Source organism: Solea senegalensis, linkage group LG7, assembly GCF_019176455.1.
Source record: "Solea senegalensis isolate Sse05_10M linkage group LG7, IFAPA_SoseM_1, whole genome shotgun sequence".
NCBI lineage: Eukaryota > Metazoa > Chordata > Actinopteri > Pleuronectiformes > Soleidae > Solea > Solea senegalensis.
In genome coordinates, this window is record NC_058027.1 from 18,373,282 (window position 1) to 18,388,892 (window position 15,611).

Sequence of the window (15,611 nt, forward strand, 5' to 3'; positions counted from 1 at the left end):
TTAAAGGAGGTAAAAATAAAGCATGAGGCGTCACTGAATTGTATTTACACCAGAAACACTGGTAGCGATCCCTACAGTGTTGGTTACATATGCAGAGAGAAAAAGTCCCGAAATACCACCAGAATATTTCTTACAAATCTCTTCCATCTCTCCCCACCACAAGCCCCCATGTTGCATTGTACACAAACCAGCATGTGGTGAGGAGAATGAGTCAGACTGCCCACCAGCTGTGAGCCTGGCTTTCCAGTGGGGTGGATTAAAGATATTTCATGTAGGGCTGGCAGCGACCAACAACACCGGTGTGGGTGATTGCAAGGTTATTTGGACCAAGGCCAACAAAAAGCCACAGAAATGCTCTGGACTTGAGCTACAAGTTCATGAACACCTGTGCTCTTGTGCAACCAATCGCCTTCAATGAAATCAGGGATTCTGGAAACAAGCTCCTAACCCCAATATCTCAATTTTTAGGGGTATTTTTTTGTATATTTTTTTCAAGTAAATATTTTGGGGCTTATTTTGAACACAGCTGTGTTTTTGGCAACGTTTATGTAGACCAGTGGTTCTAAAATGGGGGTCTGGGCCAAAAGGCTTCAGCTTACAACAAATAGTAAATAAATGTTTTCTTTGTGTTTGTTCTTGGTGTTTTTATGCCATATGGAATTCGTAATATCACCGCCTTCTTCCCTTTCCTTTGCCAAGTATATATATACACATATATACATATATATATATATACACACACATATACATACTGTATATACCCATATATATGTATATATATATATATATATATGTATGTATATATATATATATATATACACAAATACACACACACACTCACAATTCACATTCACACCTATGGTGGGCACTCTAGGGTGTCCAATTAAACTGCATGTTTTTGGACAGTGGGAGGAATCCGGAGAACCTGGAGAACATGCAAACCAAACACAGTAAGGCTGCCAGTTGGAAGGCATCGCGAAACCAGACCTTCCTGCTGCGAGGCAACAGTGCTCGCCACTGTGGTGCCATGTGGCCCAACTGTGATCCAAAAAAATAATTACCAGATAAAATATTTCAAAATAGTTTGATTCTCACATCAAAATCCACCATATTACACAAACTTCCCTCCATTACATTCACTGCCAATTGATATGTCTCCTTGTTTCCTTCCTGCACCACTTCCGCTCCTGTCTACAACCAGGAGCTGAGCCAATTATCCAATTAGCGGCAACGCCCTTGGCACGGCAATTTCCCAATTAGACAAGAACACGTGACTGTGCTTCTCTACTTAGACACATGTAAACGGGTCACTCGTGTCCTTCTACAATAAAGACAACACCCTGTACGCGTGCGTGCGTGCGCGTGTGACAGAGAGAGAAAGAGAGAGAGAGAGAGAGAAAAGACAACAGAACCATGTACGCCTTAGTGAACGCCTTCATGCGCTGCCTCTCCTTCCTCCTGCCCCCCTCTCGGCTTTGTGTCAGCTTTTGCTTGTGGGTTGGGAATGAGTGCGAAGACACGCTGCTGCTGCGGCCGCGGCCCAATCCCAGAGCTCGTTTCAAAAGCAGAAAGCCTCTTACATATGAGGAAGTAGCAGCAGTAGCAGCAGAAGCAGTGGGGGAAGCACAAGGAGGCACCAACCCGTCGGTCTCACCAGCTCCAGGCTGCGTCTTGCCGGCTGCTACAAGCCCCGCTGCTCCTCAGGGCCCTGCACCGGGTCGGATCTGGATCGGGGGTCTCTGGCGAGCCGTGGAGCGTGTCCTCGGAGCCCCCTGGGTCCTCGTTCGCCATCGCTGGTGCCCGAAGCAGTGTCGAGCGGCTTTACGCGCCCCGTATCCCGCCTGCGCCTTCGAGGCGAGCGATATTAAAGGCTTTCAGGGAGGCGCTGCTACTGCTGCTGCTGCTGCTGATAGACCCGAGGAAGAGAGGGCAGCGGGTGGAAGCACCTTGACTTATCCGAAGACCATGAGTGGGTCTGTGGGCATCCCCAGTCCGAACCCAGCGGCGTGCGCCTCGGATGAGTCAGCGGAGCAGCTGGGCATGGATGAGGTAATCACCGTGGATCAGCACTCGCAGGAGCTGGGGACGGTGACGATAACAGTGGCCATTCAAGCCGCGGAGGACGAAGAACCCGAGGAAGTGTCGTCTAGCTTCATCGACTTCCTCGGAGGGAGCTGCAGCGAGGACGAAATCGGAAGATATGACAAATCAAGGTTGGAATAACTTGTTTCTTACAAGTTATCTGTCAATATTTTTGCCTGAACAGTGTGAGTAAACAATGAATTTGAATCAGTTCATACAAATTGTGGGTAAACAAAAGTCTTTTCCTTGGATAAAGGAATGAATTTTAGACATTTTCAGATTTAGTTTTAATTAAATTAACAATCATTTCCGTTTTGTCAGTTGAAAATAAGGCAGTAGGCATGATTGAATTACTCCGGAAACCCTTTTCTTTCATTTCCTCACAAAACCTCCAGACCATAAATTACATGTCAATACTTCTTGAAACACTTCCTGTGAGTGTGCTGGATTTTGACACCATCATAACTTCAGTTGGTGGTCTGGCGGCACACGATGATGAGCGTGTGTACAGTCGAATGCCAGTTGTTTACACAGACACTGTACAAATACGCTCCAGACAGGTGTATTCACAGTGATGACAAAAGACGGTGTGATCATCGTCATCGCAATGTGCATGGACGACAGATAGCCACAGCTGGGAGTGTACATGCACATGGCATAATCATGCTATTGGGGACATAATTATCACTTGGTTGGGACAGTGAGCAGGGAGGTGTGTAATCTCCTGCAGGCAGCAGCAGCCGCAGCATCAGCAGCATCAGGGCTGTAAATCCAGACACCTGAGACGGAGATAAACGATGGCACCTTCCCTTTTAATCTGATTCACCTACGTCATGGCCTGCTATTTTTATCCCATGGCCTACAAGTTCCCGACTTGTACTATGTGCACAAAGAGTGAGTCAGTGGTAGAGAGGCCAAAGGGGAAAAGAAATCACACCCTCCATACCAAGCATTTGTTTGCTTTGTAGGTCACACCTTCATGCTTCTCTCCATATAGAGAGCCTATGTTACACGTGTGAATTTTTTCTTCTGGGATGCTTTGTATTTTTTAAATTGCAGTTTTTCCGGTGCTGGTACATGAGGGATTGCACCTTACGTTCCTCCAGGAATCCTCCCGAGCAAGACGTGCTCAAAGTGAACTTAATCAATCTTGAACTTGCATGTTTACATTTTCTCGTGTCAATGCTTCTGGTTGTCTTTATCCCAAGTCTCGGGGAAGCTGGGGGCTCGTGCCAGCTGTGCAGTCCGCTCGCTGGAAAGCTGTTGACTGAAGGTGTGTGTGTGTGTGTGTGTGAGAGTGAGGGAGGAGGCTGGAGGAAGTGATGAGTCATTCACAAAATTGTATTCAGACCACTCACTCTAATCTGCAGGGCCTACCCGACTGCACCGTTTCATAGCTCCATTGCCAGAAGTCTGATCGACACCAAACTGTTACCTAAAAGCCTGCAGTTGCACGGTCCCAGTTTTAGTGCGATGGTGAGAGGTTGATATGATGATCCACCATATTCTGTGTGGGAGGTGGAGGCTGTGAGTGTGCACCCTTCAGATGGCGAGGTCTTGGGGAGTTTCAGGTTTGGGACACTGTGGGTCGAGGGTATGGCACTGAGGCATGGTGACGCTGCTGGAGACGCAGCTTGTCAAACTGCCGTCAGGAAAATCAAAAGGGAGGGAAGCAAACAAGTCAGTTTACTTTTCACTCGTGTTGCATGAGGGTTGACAGGATAAGTGTGCAGCTTCTGACAAAACCGGCTTATTGTAGTAATGCGAGTGAAATGTGTAACGGTTGTAATTTTGGCAGTTTTTAGGATATGAAGCATTCTGCTGCTTCAATGAGGCAGTAGACACGAGTCTGACCATGATGTATGCTGTCTTCCCACACACAGCGGGGCAGGGACCAGTGGAGGCGAGCTGGAGGAGGAGAGCTGGCAGCCTCCAGACCCAGAGCTCATCCAGAAGCTGGTCGCTCAGATCGAGTACTACCTATCTGATGAGAACCTGGAGCACGATGCCTTCCTGCTCAAACACGTCCGGCGTAACAAACTCGGGTTTGTTAGTGTCAAGTTGCTCACCTCGTTCAAAAAGGTAAAACACGACTGCAAAGAGTGGTTTTTTTGAAACACAACAGTGAGAAATTAGATTTCCATGTCTTAATACAGCTTAATGATGCATATGAAGCCTCTGAAGAGGGATTGTGGCCATGTTCAGGCGACCGAAAACAGGATATGAGTCACTTCAGCCTGGTTATCTGAACATGGCCTATGTTTGCATGGACAGGATTATTCTGCTTTAAACCAGATCAAGACAAAAGCCTGAATGAGACACTGAACAGCATTTTACGATTGCCTTAATCTAAATGAGGTCAATACTTAGTACAATGTAAACTGGAATATTCTATGAGCAACTGCTGTTAACACTGTGATTTGAGTGTAGCCTTCATTTAAATGTATATTTAAATGTATTCGTTGCAGGTGAAACACTTGACCCGTGACTGGAGAACGACCGCTTATGCTCTGAGACACTCCAAGAGCCTCGAGCTGAACGATGAAGGGCGCAAGGTGAGGCGGAAATCTGCAGTACCGGTCTTTGCCAGCGAGTCGTTGCCTAGTCGCATGCTGCTGCTGAGTGATTTGCAGAGGTGGCCAGAGCTGGCTGCTCTCACCAACGATAATGGAGAGAGCGAGGAAAGAGCAACTCAGCAGGAGCAGCTGATGAAGCTGTTGCTAAAAGCTTTTGGAACATACGGTACCATTGCCTCCGTCAGAGTCCTGAAGCCCGGGAAGGACCTGCCGGCCGATCTGAAGAGGCTGAGTGGTCGTTACTCTCAGCTTGGCACCGAGGAATGTGCCATTGTGGAGTTCGAGGAGGTGGAGGCTGCTGTTAAAGCCAATGAAGCTGTGGGCAGCGACGAATGTGGGGCCAGTTTGCGAGGGTTGAAAGTGGTCCTTATTGGCACCAAGCCGCCCAAGAAGAAGGTGCCCAAAGAGCGACCACGCGAGGAGGGAGGGATGCGCAAGAGTCGCTCGCTCAACAGCAGAATACGAGAGCTTCAGTACCACGGGGATGACTCTGCCTGCAGCTCTTCAGAGACTGAGAGCACCCCCACATCCCCGAGGCTGGCCAGAAAGTCCCAGTCCTGCAACAAGCTCAGCCCCACCACGGCTGGTGTCGGCTTCCAGAACAATCACCTCAGTCCTGGTATGTCCCCGCGCAACAGTCCGTGGTCGAGCCCCCGTGGCAGCCCCTGTCCTCAGCGCAAATCCCCTCATTCCCATAAGTCTCCCTTGGTCAGTGAGGGGAGACTGAGCCCTGAGCCTGGGCGTCGCTGGGCAGACTACTCCTCAGACAGTAGCCTCACCCCTTCAGGGAGCCCATGGGTGCAGCGGCGCAAGCAGGTGGCGTCTCAGGAGAGCAGTCCGGTCGGCAGCCCGATGCTGGGCAGAAAGATCCAGAATGCTGACGGCCTGCCACCAGGCGTTATGAGGCTGCCCCGGGGTCCTGACGGAACCCGTGGCTTTCACTGTGTCTCTGTTGCTGAGAGGGGAAAGACTGCAGCTACTCAGACTTGATAGTGGGGGGTGTCCTTTTGCATTCCTCACATTTTGAGTCTGTGTAGATATACTTTTGTTGAGTGCATCACTTTTGTTACACGTTTATACAAAAAATTTGAGTTACCATGGCAACATTGGCAATTTACGAAGGGAAATTTGAGTGAATGTAAATTGATATTGCTCTGAGAGAGAACTTTACATGAACCGTACTCCATTGCTGTCTGAACTTGACTAAACTATATGGGGTGGGTCGGAAGGATGTTTTTGTCGTGTTATTTTTTATTTTATTTTTATTTTAAGTGTGTCATGTGTAAAAGCTTGTCTGTAGATAATGTATTCATGTGTATGTGGTGTAAGTGACCGAGGTGCATGGACTGGATAGAGATATCACCATATGCCTTTTCTGTATTTGTCTACTGTGAGTTCCATTTTTACACGCTCTTTAAACTGAGACCATAACTGCTCCATCCCAGTTAAGGTGGAACAGTTAAACCGGGCTATGGTATTTCGTTAGTTTCAGTTTTTTATTTAGCCTTTTTTTTTTTTTTTAATTTACATATTTTCAGTACGCTTTGGCACTTGGTTGTAAATGGTCTCTTCCAGCGTTGGAAATGTTATTTTGTTGGGCAGGCAGCTCCTTTATTTATTTATTTTTTTAGCCTTTTTATTTTTCCCTGTGCATATTTGTTTCTGTCAGTCTAAGCTCACAATGAGGTTTAAGGGATGTTCAGGTCAGGCAGAATAGATGCTCTCATGTTCTTGCCTTTATGTCTGAGCTGGGATATTTGTACAGTGCACATTCCTATTGTACAAATAAATCACTAAAATTGCAATTGGCTTATGTTGTGTTTTTGTTTGTGGCTCATTGTGGAGATGGTCTAAGGAACTCTGATCCATCCTTTTTAATTCCCATATGTAAGCAGCATTATGTGTTGTCAAGTGTCTTCAGACTTAGAAAGCACATTGAGTTCTGAAATGGATTGCACAGATTGAGAGATAAGAGTCGGTGGATTATGAGGTATTTTAAATTACTATATGGGGAAAAAGTGACATGAGTGAAGGCAGTTTTTTCCACCCAACAGAAATAATCCAGAATAGAATGTTTTCACCTTTTATAGCTGAGAATCTGTTTTTAAATAAGTCTCTCAGGTGTGTGCCGGGGAACTCCTGTTATTATGCTGCACAGAGACTGTGACAAAGTGGCACTTTTCACTTTGCACTTCAGATTCATGGGTGGGCTCTGATGGGCAGTTTTCCTGCAGACTGCAGCAGGTTCTCCAATAAGATTGATCTATATTTTGCTTCACATTAATGGGATGGACAAAAGATTGAGTTAGTTTCAGCACAGGACAGTCTTCAGTGTCTCTTTCACAGATTGGTAACTATTCAGAAGCTGTGTGTTGCACAATCGCCTGGAATTGTCCATTCCTTTGGAACATACGACATTAAAATGACTGTCGGCAGTAAAACCCTGCTTCACTCCTCCTTTATCCACAGCTGAGCCCTCAAGTAATCATAGCATTAGACTAATCAAGATGTGTGCGCAATAGCAGATGGACTGAACACTCAACAATGTTATTTTAGTTTGATACTGATTTAGATTATATTGTAGAGCTCTGTTTCACTTGGTAATTACACTGTCCTCTTGTAGCTGGTGTTGAAACCACATACTGTGATTCTGTGTCACTAAGAAGGAAAACACCGAGGGTGGTGAACACTTTTCATACACACTGTAAATACTGCCATGTTCTCAGGTGCTGTCAAATACTCCTATAGTGACTGTCAAAATCGGAGAGAAGTTGAATGCTTACACTTGAGGGACTTCTGAATTTATGTGGTGGCAGTCAGTCTTCTGTTTCTCCGCTTTTTTTGTTCGAAACGCTTTCCACTGTAGGAGGGAACACAATGGGAGGGCACAAGCTGTGAGGCACGGTTACATGGAGAGAGGTCAGAACAGATGCTGTAAAATTCAGAGCGGCGATGGGACTAAGTGGGATTGCGTAAGAGAGGAGTGAATAAACTTTTGTTCTCCTCCTTTGTGCGACAAGCAATTTAAAACCAGGACTTCATAATACGGTGTGTGCTAGACGGACAATATTTTTCTCACTTGCCAACAGGGTACATGACTGGGATAATTAAAGACACAATTAAACTATTATTCTCATCAAGTGAAATTCTATGTAATTACCATTAGTCACAGCAATCGGGAATATTTCAGGGGTAATAGCATTATCAAATAACACCCAGGTCATTATTTGTAATTTGGCAGTATCCAATGATACATGAATAGAGAGAGCTTTTAGGGCAGTCATTTGCCTAATTATAATGATTAGTAGTCATACAATTAGTTTTTATTTAGAAACGGCTTTCAAGGACTCTCAACTTTACAGTTTCTCTCTTCATGCTTTACAAACAAAAAAGTGCAGCAAAAAGAGTGAGCAGTTTGTGTATTCTGTGCTCAGTATTGCAGAAGTTTTGTGGTGGTTGTAGTTTAGTGGGTAATCATCCAAAAATTAAAGGGCCAGGGATTCGATTCCCAGTGCCACCAGTCTTCATACTGATGTGTCCCTGGGCAAGACACTTAAAACCCATATTGCGGTTGGTAACAGACAGACAACAAAGGCTGGTTATGCATAATGTACTGTGGCAAACTGTAGAGTAACTACAGAAACTCTGTAGAAAACTGTAAACTACACTACAGCAACACATTCCTTTTATAAGTTAGAATCAACATTGTGTTCTATATTTTACCCATAGTAACTATATTTGCCATAAAAGATTTAATAATTTGCCTCAAGCAGGTTAATTGTAAAATATGTCCAGCACACTAACACACACATTCCATGTGACTCAAATCAATGGCACGCAGCCCAGATTCTAATGTGAGCGGCAGGATCACAATGTAAATAAATCTACTCATGCCTGCACATGACATCACCAGACAAAGGGAGCCATGTTGCTGATAGAGGATTACAAAGCCAGAAAGTTTTAGTTTCAATAGGGTAATTTGCACGTTGTGCGCTCAGACCTGAATTCAAATGAAAGAAAAAAAAATAAAACTTACAGTACTGTGCGCACCAGTCTCTCTTTGATCTTTCTAATCTATGATTATTGACATTTGGGTTGGAATGTGACCGACAGTTGGATCTCATATATAAACAAACTCTTAATTTATCTGAGTTTAACTCAAACAACATGTGTATGTAATGCTCAAGAATGTCTTGAATAAACATGGAGTCTTTTGACATGAAATAATCATACAGATTTTTACCAATAACATAGAGTTGCACTCCAGGTTTAAGAGAGCCGGAGTCATGCTATAGTAGATGTGCAAGGGTAGGTCACACTAAATACTTTGACAGTTTAACCTGTAGAAGCTGTTTATTCTCCTGATTTTCATTATTTTAATTCACAACTACACAGATGAGAACTGTATTTTGGGGATGTGTTCCAGTAAAGTGAATGAGAAATAATTATACCATATGATCATTGCTAAAAACAAATCTAATGGTGGCCTAAGACTTTTTTTTTGCACAGTATTGTATGTCTCCCTGTAGATGTAGTGTGTTTCAAGTCCACTCTCTCCTGTGTACACTCACTGAATGACCAACACTTGCATCAGTCTATGGGAGGGAGCTGCACTGACTGGTGTCAAATTTGAGGAACTGGAATTAGGGCGGAGCATCATCAGCAACAGGAAAACAGCCTATTGGAAACGTCGACACAAAATCTCAGACCTTACTAGAAAGAAACATGTTTTTTTTTCCCCCTCTCGTTATGCAACACGAGCAGAAATACTATTATAAAAACTGGGTATTTAGTGTACTGACTGTTAACTGTCTGACTAATACCTATGTTTAACTGCTGTCTTCTGTTTGATGCCTTGCTCGAAGGCACCAACAGTAATTTATGAAGGTAGTGTTCTTCAGCCTCTACCTTTACCTTCCTGACCTTCTCCTGCTGCCACATGCCTGAGGGTACCAGGGGATTCAAGTGTGTTTATTGCTAGAAAAAGCAGAGACATCTGTGAAAATGACCTCAGTTAATATCAGATTCCGATCAAAGACTGTAGGGAGAAACATGTTGAAACACAGCAGCAGTACTCCGGTTCACACTGAGATCATGCTGACCAACACATTTATTTGACATTTTTTGTTCAGGCTGTTGGAACTAAGGAATCAGCTTTCACAGCTTGCTCAGTCATTTGTATGCCTTCAAATTTCATTGGTCGAATTGTAAAAATCTGACCAGGTTATGCACATGAACAGTGACGCCATCATTACATTTCTGTTACATTTACCACTGGTTCTCACTGACGTAGGGACAACCTGTGCCAGGACAACTGATAAAAAAAAAAATAATACATACTCTAAACAAATGTTGTCACATAACTTGCCATTTATAGTTTTCCAACAAATTAAAATAACCTGAATACACTAAACATACATGAGGTGAGGTCGAATTGAATAGATCTTACAGTGTTAGTACACACTGGATATTTTTTTTTTTTAAGTGCTCATGAGCTTAGAAGAAAATACTGTATGAAAACAACAACAAAAAAATGCAGTTTGAGATAGTTATATGTGCGTTTCCAAAATATCAGACAACATGTTACAGCAGGTCTGGTACTGTCTTATCTTGGCCCTTGGGGGAAGGTCACTCATACAGCTGTGGCCTACACTGCTGGCACAGTGTTGGATCAACATTCTACATACAAAATAACCATCAAAATCATACAACTCTTCTCACTCATAAATATTACACCGTGATAATATCCTCTCCTGCATATTTATATATTAACCTTCAGCATGTCTTTTGTCTGGTGTCAACCATAAAAAGCTCAGTAGTCATGATTACCATGCCAACTATTGATGCTTTTACCTTCTAAAGAGGGAGGAGCGACCGAGGCGACGGGATGTCTATGAAAGCAGGGCTCCGTAGGAAACCAAACCTATACCAGCACGAATGAACCAAACCAACAGTTATGTCAAATCAACCAGAGAGACATAATCAGTGGCTCCCTATCCTCCTCCCTCCGTACAGGTCCATCTGCAGAATCTCACCAGGAGACTGACGCAGAATGATTGGGATTGATCTGATGGTTGTGTGGGTAGAGTCATCGTTGATGTGATGAGGAAAACACTTCCTGCCTGTTAGCAGATGGGATGAGAATGTGTTGCACAGCGAGCTCAGGCAGGCAAACGTGCTCAGAACACAGCATCTCAGATCTCCATTGTTCGAGAGTAAAGTGGAAGCAAGCACAAACCATCCCATCACATCTCTGAAACTCTGATTCAGATGTAGAGAGAACCGTCAGCAGGTCCCACGTAACCAACCCCAATCAGAAGAACATCAATCAAAGTCCAAATGCCCAGGCCCCCAAAGCTGAACAGTTTGCCCAGACCCTCTCTCCACTGGCCCAGATAAAACCGATCTGCCCCAAAACCACCAAGTGTGATGCTACAGGAAGATGAGAGAAAAAAATGATTACAATAAAGTCAGAACTGCAATTTTATTTTTTTTTAGAACATCACTATTATCTCTTTTCTAAAGGCGGTGGTTTTACCTGAGTGCTAATGCTGTTGACCATTTATATCCTCCAGTCCAATTACAAAATAAACGTTTCAGAAAACGTCTTTTACCTACAGAGAGAAGAAGACCTTTAGTGGCCATAATGAGACATTCTCGATTTCTGTGACATTTGCCAAAAGCAATGAGCAAAACAGAATCAAAAAACACAACCTCACACACTCTGAAGTATTATCTAGTATCTACCTTTTGCCATTCATTTATTGTTATTTTTAATGTTCCTGTATTAATATATATCTTTTGATACCCTGATGTCTGAGACTAAAATTTTTCATTTCTGTTCTTGTGTCTGGTAACTTTACAAAAATCAATCAAGTAATAAATTAATTAATTCATTCATTCATTAATAATTAAAAGGTGTGAGTGAAGTTGTAATATGTAAGACAAAAAGCAATTCATTTGGAGCAATTCATTCTAGCAAGTGTCACAGCAGATTTTCATCATACCTAAACAGTGCACGTGATCCAACACGTCACAGGTGGCGTTGTAGCGCTTGCGTGGGCAGGACACCGTCATACAGTTGGTGGAGTTTGAACAGCGATACTGAGACGGATCAAGCTGCCAGCAGAAGTGACAGGTGATGGACAGAGAAAAGTTGGTTTGCTGTTGTCCTGACTCTCCCTGTAAGTATAGTAAGTAAGACCACCAGGTAATCAATATAAAGCAATTCCCAAAATTAAGATAACTTCTGCACAATCACTTTGTCTATCACCACAGATTACAAATTCCCTTAGGGATTTAGGGTTAGGTCAGACATTTTTAAAGTTGGGTTCTATGGTCAGTGTTTTCCACATAGCCAACTGCTCTGCAAGACTCCCTGTACTGGGAAATAGCCATGTGTCAGGCGGATACCAGCTCAGCTAAAGCACTGAGACTAGAGACCAGCAACGCCTGTGTCTTGCAAGTTCAACTCTCCTGTGGACTCAGTTGTAGGAGAGAGAGTGGTTTTCCAACTCTGACAAACTTCACTTGTCAGAAAAGGCTGTCTGAGGGCAAGATAACAGTTAAGCTGATTTTATAGATTTTATTAGGCAAGTATTGTATGTCCAACCCCACCATGCCAGACAGTGTAAGTACCTCATAAAACCTCAAAAATCACACAACTATCAATTTAAATCAAGAAACATTCAAACAAAGCCCATTTTTAAAGATTAGACATATTCTTATGTGCGACATTTCCTTTGATTCAAAACAGCAGCATGATCAAAAACTCAAGTGCTACTTACTATGCAGTGAACACCTTTTTTGGGTCTACAAGTAAAGGAAGCTGACTTTCCATAGATGCAGTTATAATGGTAATTGCACTCAATGCAATCAGCAGGCAGGCGACTGCATGGACCCCCACTTGGACACTTGAAAGTGTAGTTCTCGTCATCCGCAGGAGACACTGCAAAACACCAATCAAAACGTTATGGGAACTTCCTGATTTCTTGTTAAAATAATCAACTGTGATAATACAAAGCTTTACACAAGATATTTTTTAGAGCTATAACTAACGATTATTTTCATAATCGATTACCCTGTCGATTATTTGCTCGATAAATTGTTTGGTACTGTTTTCATTGTTTGTGAGTTATTGATGTGAAATGTGGTCTTGAGGACATTTAGAGTAGGAGAAACTATAAAAAGGTCCTTTTGAGTACTTGACACATTTTACTTCAGTATGCATGGATGAAAAACAACGTCAAATTCAAGGTCTGGTCAGACCCATGAGAAAAGTAGTTACAACTGTCAAGTACGGGCATAAAAAATGCAGTGACGACTACTGAGCACTCATGTAATACAGTAATGTGTAATAATTATGTAATGGCTAAGTAATCATAGATCAGGTTTAGAGCTGAACAGTTTGAGTAAAATATGTAATTGCAGTTTTTCTTACATATATTGCAATTCCATTTGAGACCCATCGTTTTAAAGTCAAGCTTAAGATGATTAAGATAAGATTTTAAACATTACCACAATGAAACAATAAAAATAAAACAACGAAAATCCCTAATCAGGACAGGAAAAACAATATGCATGTGTCTGCTAAATGCTTAAATGTAAATGTGTGTGTGTCTAATTATGTATACCAGCAAGGACTGCCACCAAATTTAATTGTAACAACATAGGTCTGTTTATTTACATTGCTGCAGGAGTCATACTCCTGTATGTTTTATTCCAATCAAAAAAAGGTCCAAAAACTATTAACAACAAATATGTAAAAGGAAGACAGTAAAAACTGGTGGGGTCAGAGTTCAAGTACAGACAATTAAATTCAGTTTAACCACAGTAATGTTGATGAAAGATTTGTGTGTTCACCTGAGGATGCAGCAGGGACCACTGGGCTGGTGATGACAGGTCCATGCTGGGCATCTCTGGTGTAAGGAGGATCCTGGTCAACATGAGGAGAGCTCATGTACCCTGACAAGAAACAAGTCGGATGAATCAAAAATTATCTGAGTCTTCTGAGTCAGCTCACTCTATTTCATTTGTTTGTTGGTATGGGTCACAAAAGACTGTGCAGTAAAATAACAGGCACAGCACTGACTGACCTGTCAGAGCTCTACAAAGACCAGTCCACCTGCTTCAGTTCAGTTTACCGACATTCCACGTCATTTTATCATTATTTTGATTGTCCTTTTATCAAATTGGGCGTTACAATCGGGATAAAGGGTCCTTTAAGTGACTTTGAACATGGAATGTTCAGGGAAACGACTGCAACTTCCAAATCGCACAGGGCTGGCCAAATGAAGACAAATGAAGATTGTGAAAACCTTGCCTGGTCTGATAAGTCTCTTCATTTGGAAGGTAAGGTCAGAATTTGGCATAAAGTGTGGTGTTGAAATGGTGTGGGAGACATTTTCTTATCACTTTTGGGGTCCCTTTATACCGTCTGAGCATCTTTAGAACACCACAGCCACATCATTTTATAGCCGACCAATTAAAATGTGTAAATAGCTATGCTAGTTTTTTTTAAGATTACCTCCAAAATATTGAATGACTAGTTAGCCTGTACATACTGTAAAGGGGACTTTACACCGAAATTATGCTATGTTTGACAACCAGTTGTCAACACACACTATGCATCCCACATTTTTGTCGCAATTTAGAAATAAGCAGTTGCTGTTGCTAGCGTTAGCTCGCTGGCTAACCAGTTTATGCTAACTCCGGAGGCTAACGTTGTGGTACAACAACGGCAATATTGGCCTGACTACGATGTCACTGGGTGTAAATATACCACCGTCACCGTAAACTTACCGTTGACGCACGGCAACAGCAGGTCCATAAACAACAGCGTGATAATTCCGTAGGTTTTGGAGCACCGTCCTCGGTCTGGTCTCCATACTTGACAGACTGTGGCCATTGTTGCCCGAGAGCAGCCAGATGCTGCGTTCAGGCTACGTAGGGAAAAAAACCCAATTCACAACATTTATCTTATCCACTGTTTATCTGACATAAATAACCCAGAAATGTGCTTGGTAATGCTCAGCCTGTCATACACTCACGTAGGTCTGAGTCAAGCAGTCTTACATATATACAAGACCTGTGAAAACACTCTTTGGAAAGGTGTGCTTAATTTTGTGTCGTGTTTAAGGGATGTATTATTTGACTATTAAAAAAAGAACAATAGCAATGTAGGTGACAGAGTAAATTCTCTGTCACCTATATTTCTAGCCAAATTTATAGTTGTGCTTTCATGAGGTGCTGCATTTTAAAACTTAATTAACCCCCTGCAACAACAAAAAAGCCACTAAAACATTGACTATATGCTCTAATAAGGCTATGTGCTCCAATACACTTGGTTAATATTAAGTTATAGTTGGAGCCCCTAGCACTGTATGCACTATTTGTGTTCCTTCTTTCTTTTTGTTGATTTTATTTTTGCTGTTGTTGCCCCTGTTGTTCAATTTATACACATGTTCAAGTCATAAAAAATACTTTTAATATGTTTAAGCAATTACTTTATGGGGTGTCAGCCAAGCAACTTGTTTTAATCAATTTTTATTAGTTTCTTCTCATTTTCGGCCAAAATGTCACATTTAATTTGAAGTTTGTGAGTTTAGGAACTTGATGTGGAAACTTACACTACAGCAGTAATTACCAGAGACTGGATCTAGACCCATATTATAGGTTGCAGGATACAAAGTAAACATGTAACTTATGTGTACATTTTAAATAACTTGAATACTATTACCTATAATTTATGTGTATGTTTTAAATAACTTGAATATAATTATTTTAAAAAATCTCAAATATAAAACTGAATTACATAAATGGTCATTTATGAAACACAGAAACTATTCAAAGTGGTATTAGATGTTACAGAAATGGCAGAAAAGAAATAGTCAGATATGCAATCCTTTAGAAACAGGAACCATCAGATTTAAATTTCACTGCCTAATACCGTAT

The 15,611-nt window shown here is 42.2% G+C and overlaps 2 protein-coding genes across 2 annotated transcripts; one reads left to right on the forward strand and one right to left on the reverse strand.

The window, feature by feature from the left end:
* The first annotated feature begins 1,410 nt into the window (after positions 1 to 1,410).
* Positions 1,411 to 5,673, forward strand: larp6a (La ribonucleoprotein 6, translational regulator a). Its single transcript, XM_044031127.1, has 3 exons — positions 1,411 to 2,213; positions 3,966 to 4,164; positions 4,551 to 5,673. The coding sequence occupies exons 1-3, from the start codon at positions 1,414 to 1,416 to the stop codon at positions 5,646 to 5,648; spliced, it is 2,097 nt and encodes a 698-aa protein (XP_043887062.1). The 5' UTR covers positions 1,411 to 1,413; the 3' UTR covers positions 5,649 to 5,673.
* A 4,065-nt stretch (positions 5,674 to 9,738) lies between these two features.
* On the reverse strand, positions 9,739 to 14,604 carry tm2d3 (TM2 domain containing 3). The gene is made up of 6 exons (XM_044030374.1): positions 14,460 to 14,604; positions 13,521 to 13,622; positions 12,446 to 12,606; positions 11,666 to 11,840; positions 11,197 to 11,272; positions 9,739 to 11,090 (listed from the first exon to the last, which is right to left on the reverse strand). Exons 1-6 carry the CDS (start codon positions 14,563 to 14,565, stop codon positions 10,925 to 10,927), a joined length of 786 nt encoding a protein of 261 aa, XP_043886309.1. The 5' UTR covers positions 14,566 to 14,604; the 3' UTR covers positions 9,739 to 10,924.
* Positions 14,605 to 15,611: the final 1,007 nt, after the last annotated feature.

Coding starts and splice junctions, on each gene's coding strand:
- larp6a (XM_044031127.1), top strand. CDS start 1,414: ATGTACGCCTTAGTGAACGCCTTCATGCGCTGCCTCTCCTTCCTCCTG. Junction 2,214..3,965: donor GGAAGATATGACAAATCAAG/GTTGGAATAACT, acceptor TCCCACACACAG/CGGGGCAGGGACCAGTGGAG. Junction 4,165..4,550: donor TGCTCACCTCGTTCAAAAAG/GTAAAACACGAC, acceptor TATTCGTTGCAG/GTGAAACACTTGACCCGTGA.
- tm2d3 (XM_044030374.1), bottom strand. CDS start 14,565: ATGGCCACAGTCTGTCAAGTATGGAGACCAGACCGAGGACGGTGCTCC. Junction 11,841..12,445: donor AAAAAGGTGTTCACTGCATA/GTAAGTAGCACT, acceptor CTATACTTACAG/GGAGAGTCAGGACAACAGCA. Junction 11,273..11,665: donor GGATCACGTGCACTGTTTAG/GTATGATGAAAA, acceptor TTCTCTCTGTAG/GTAAAAGACGTTTTCTGAAA.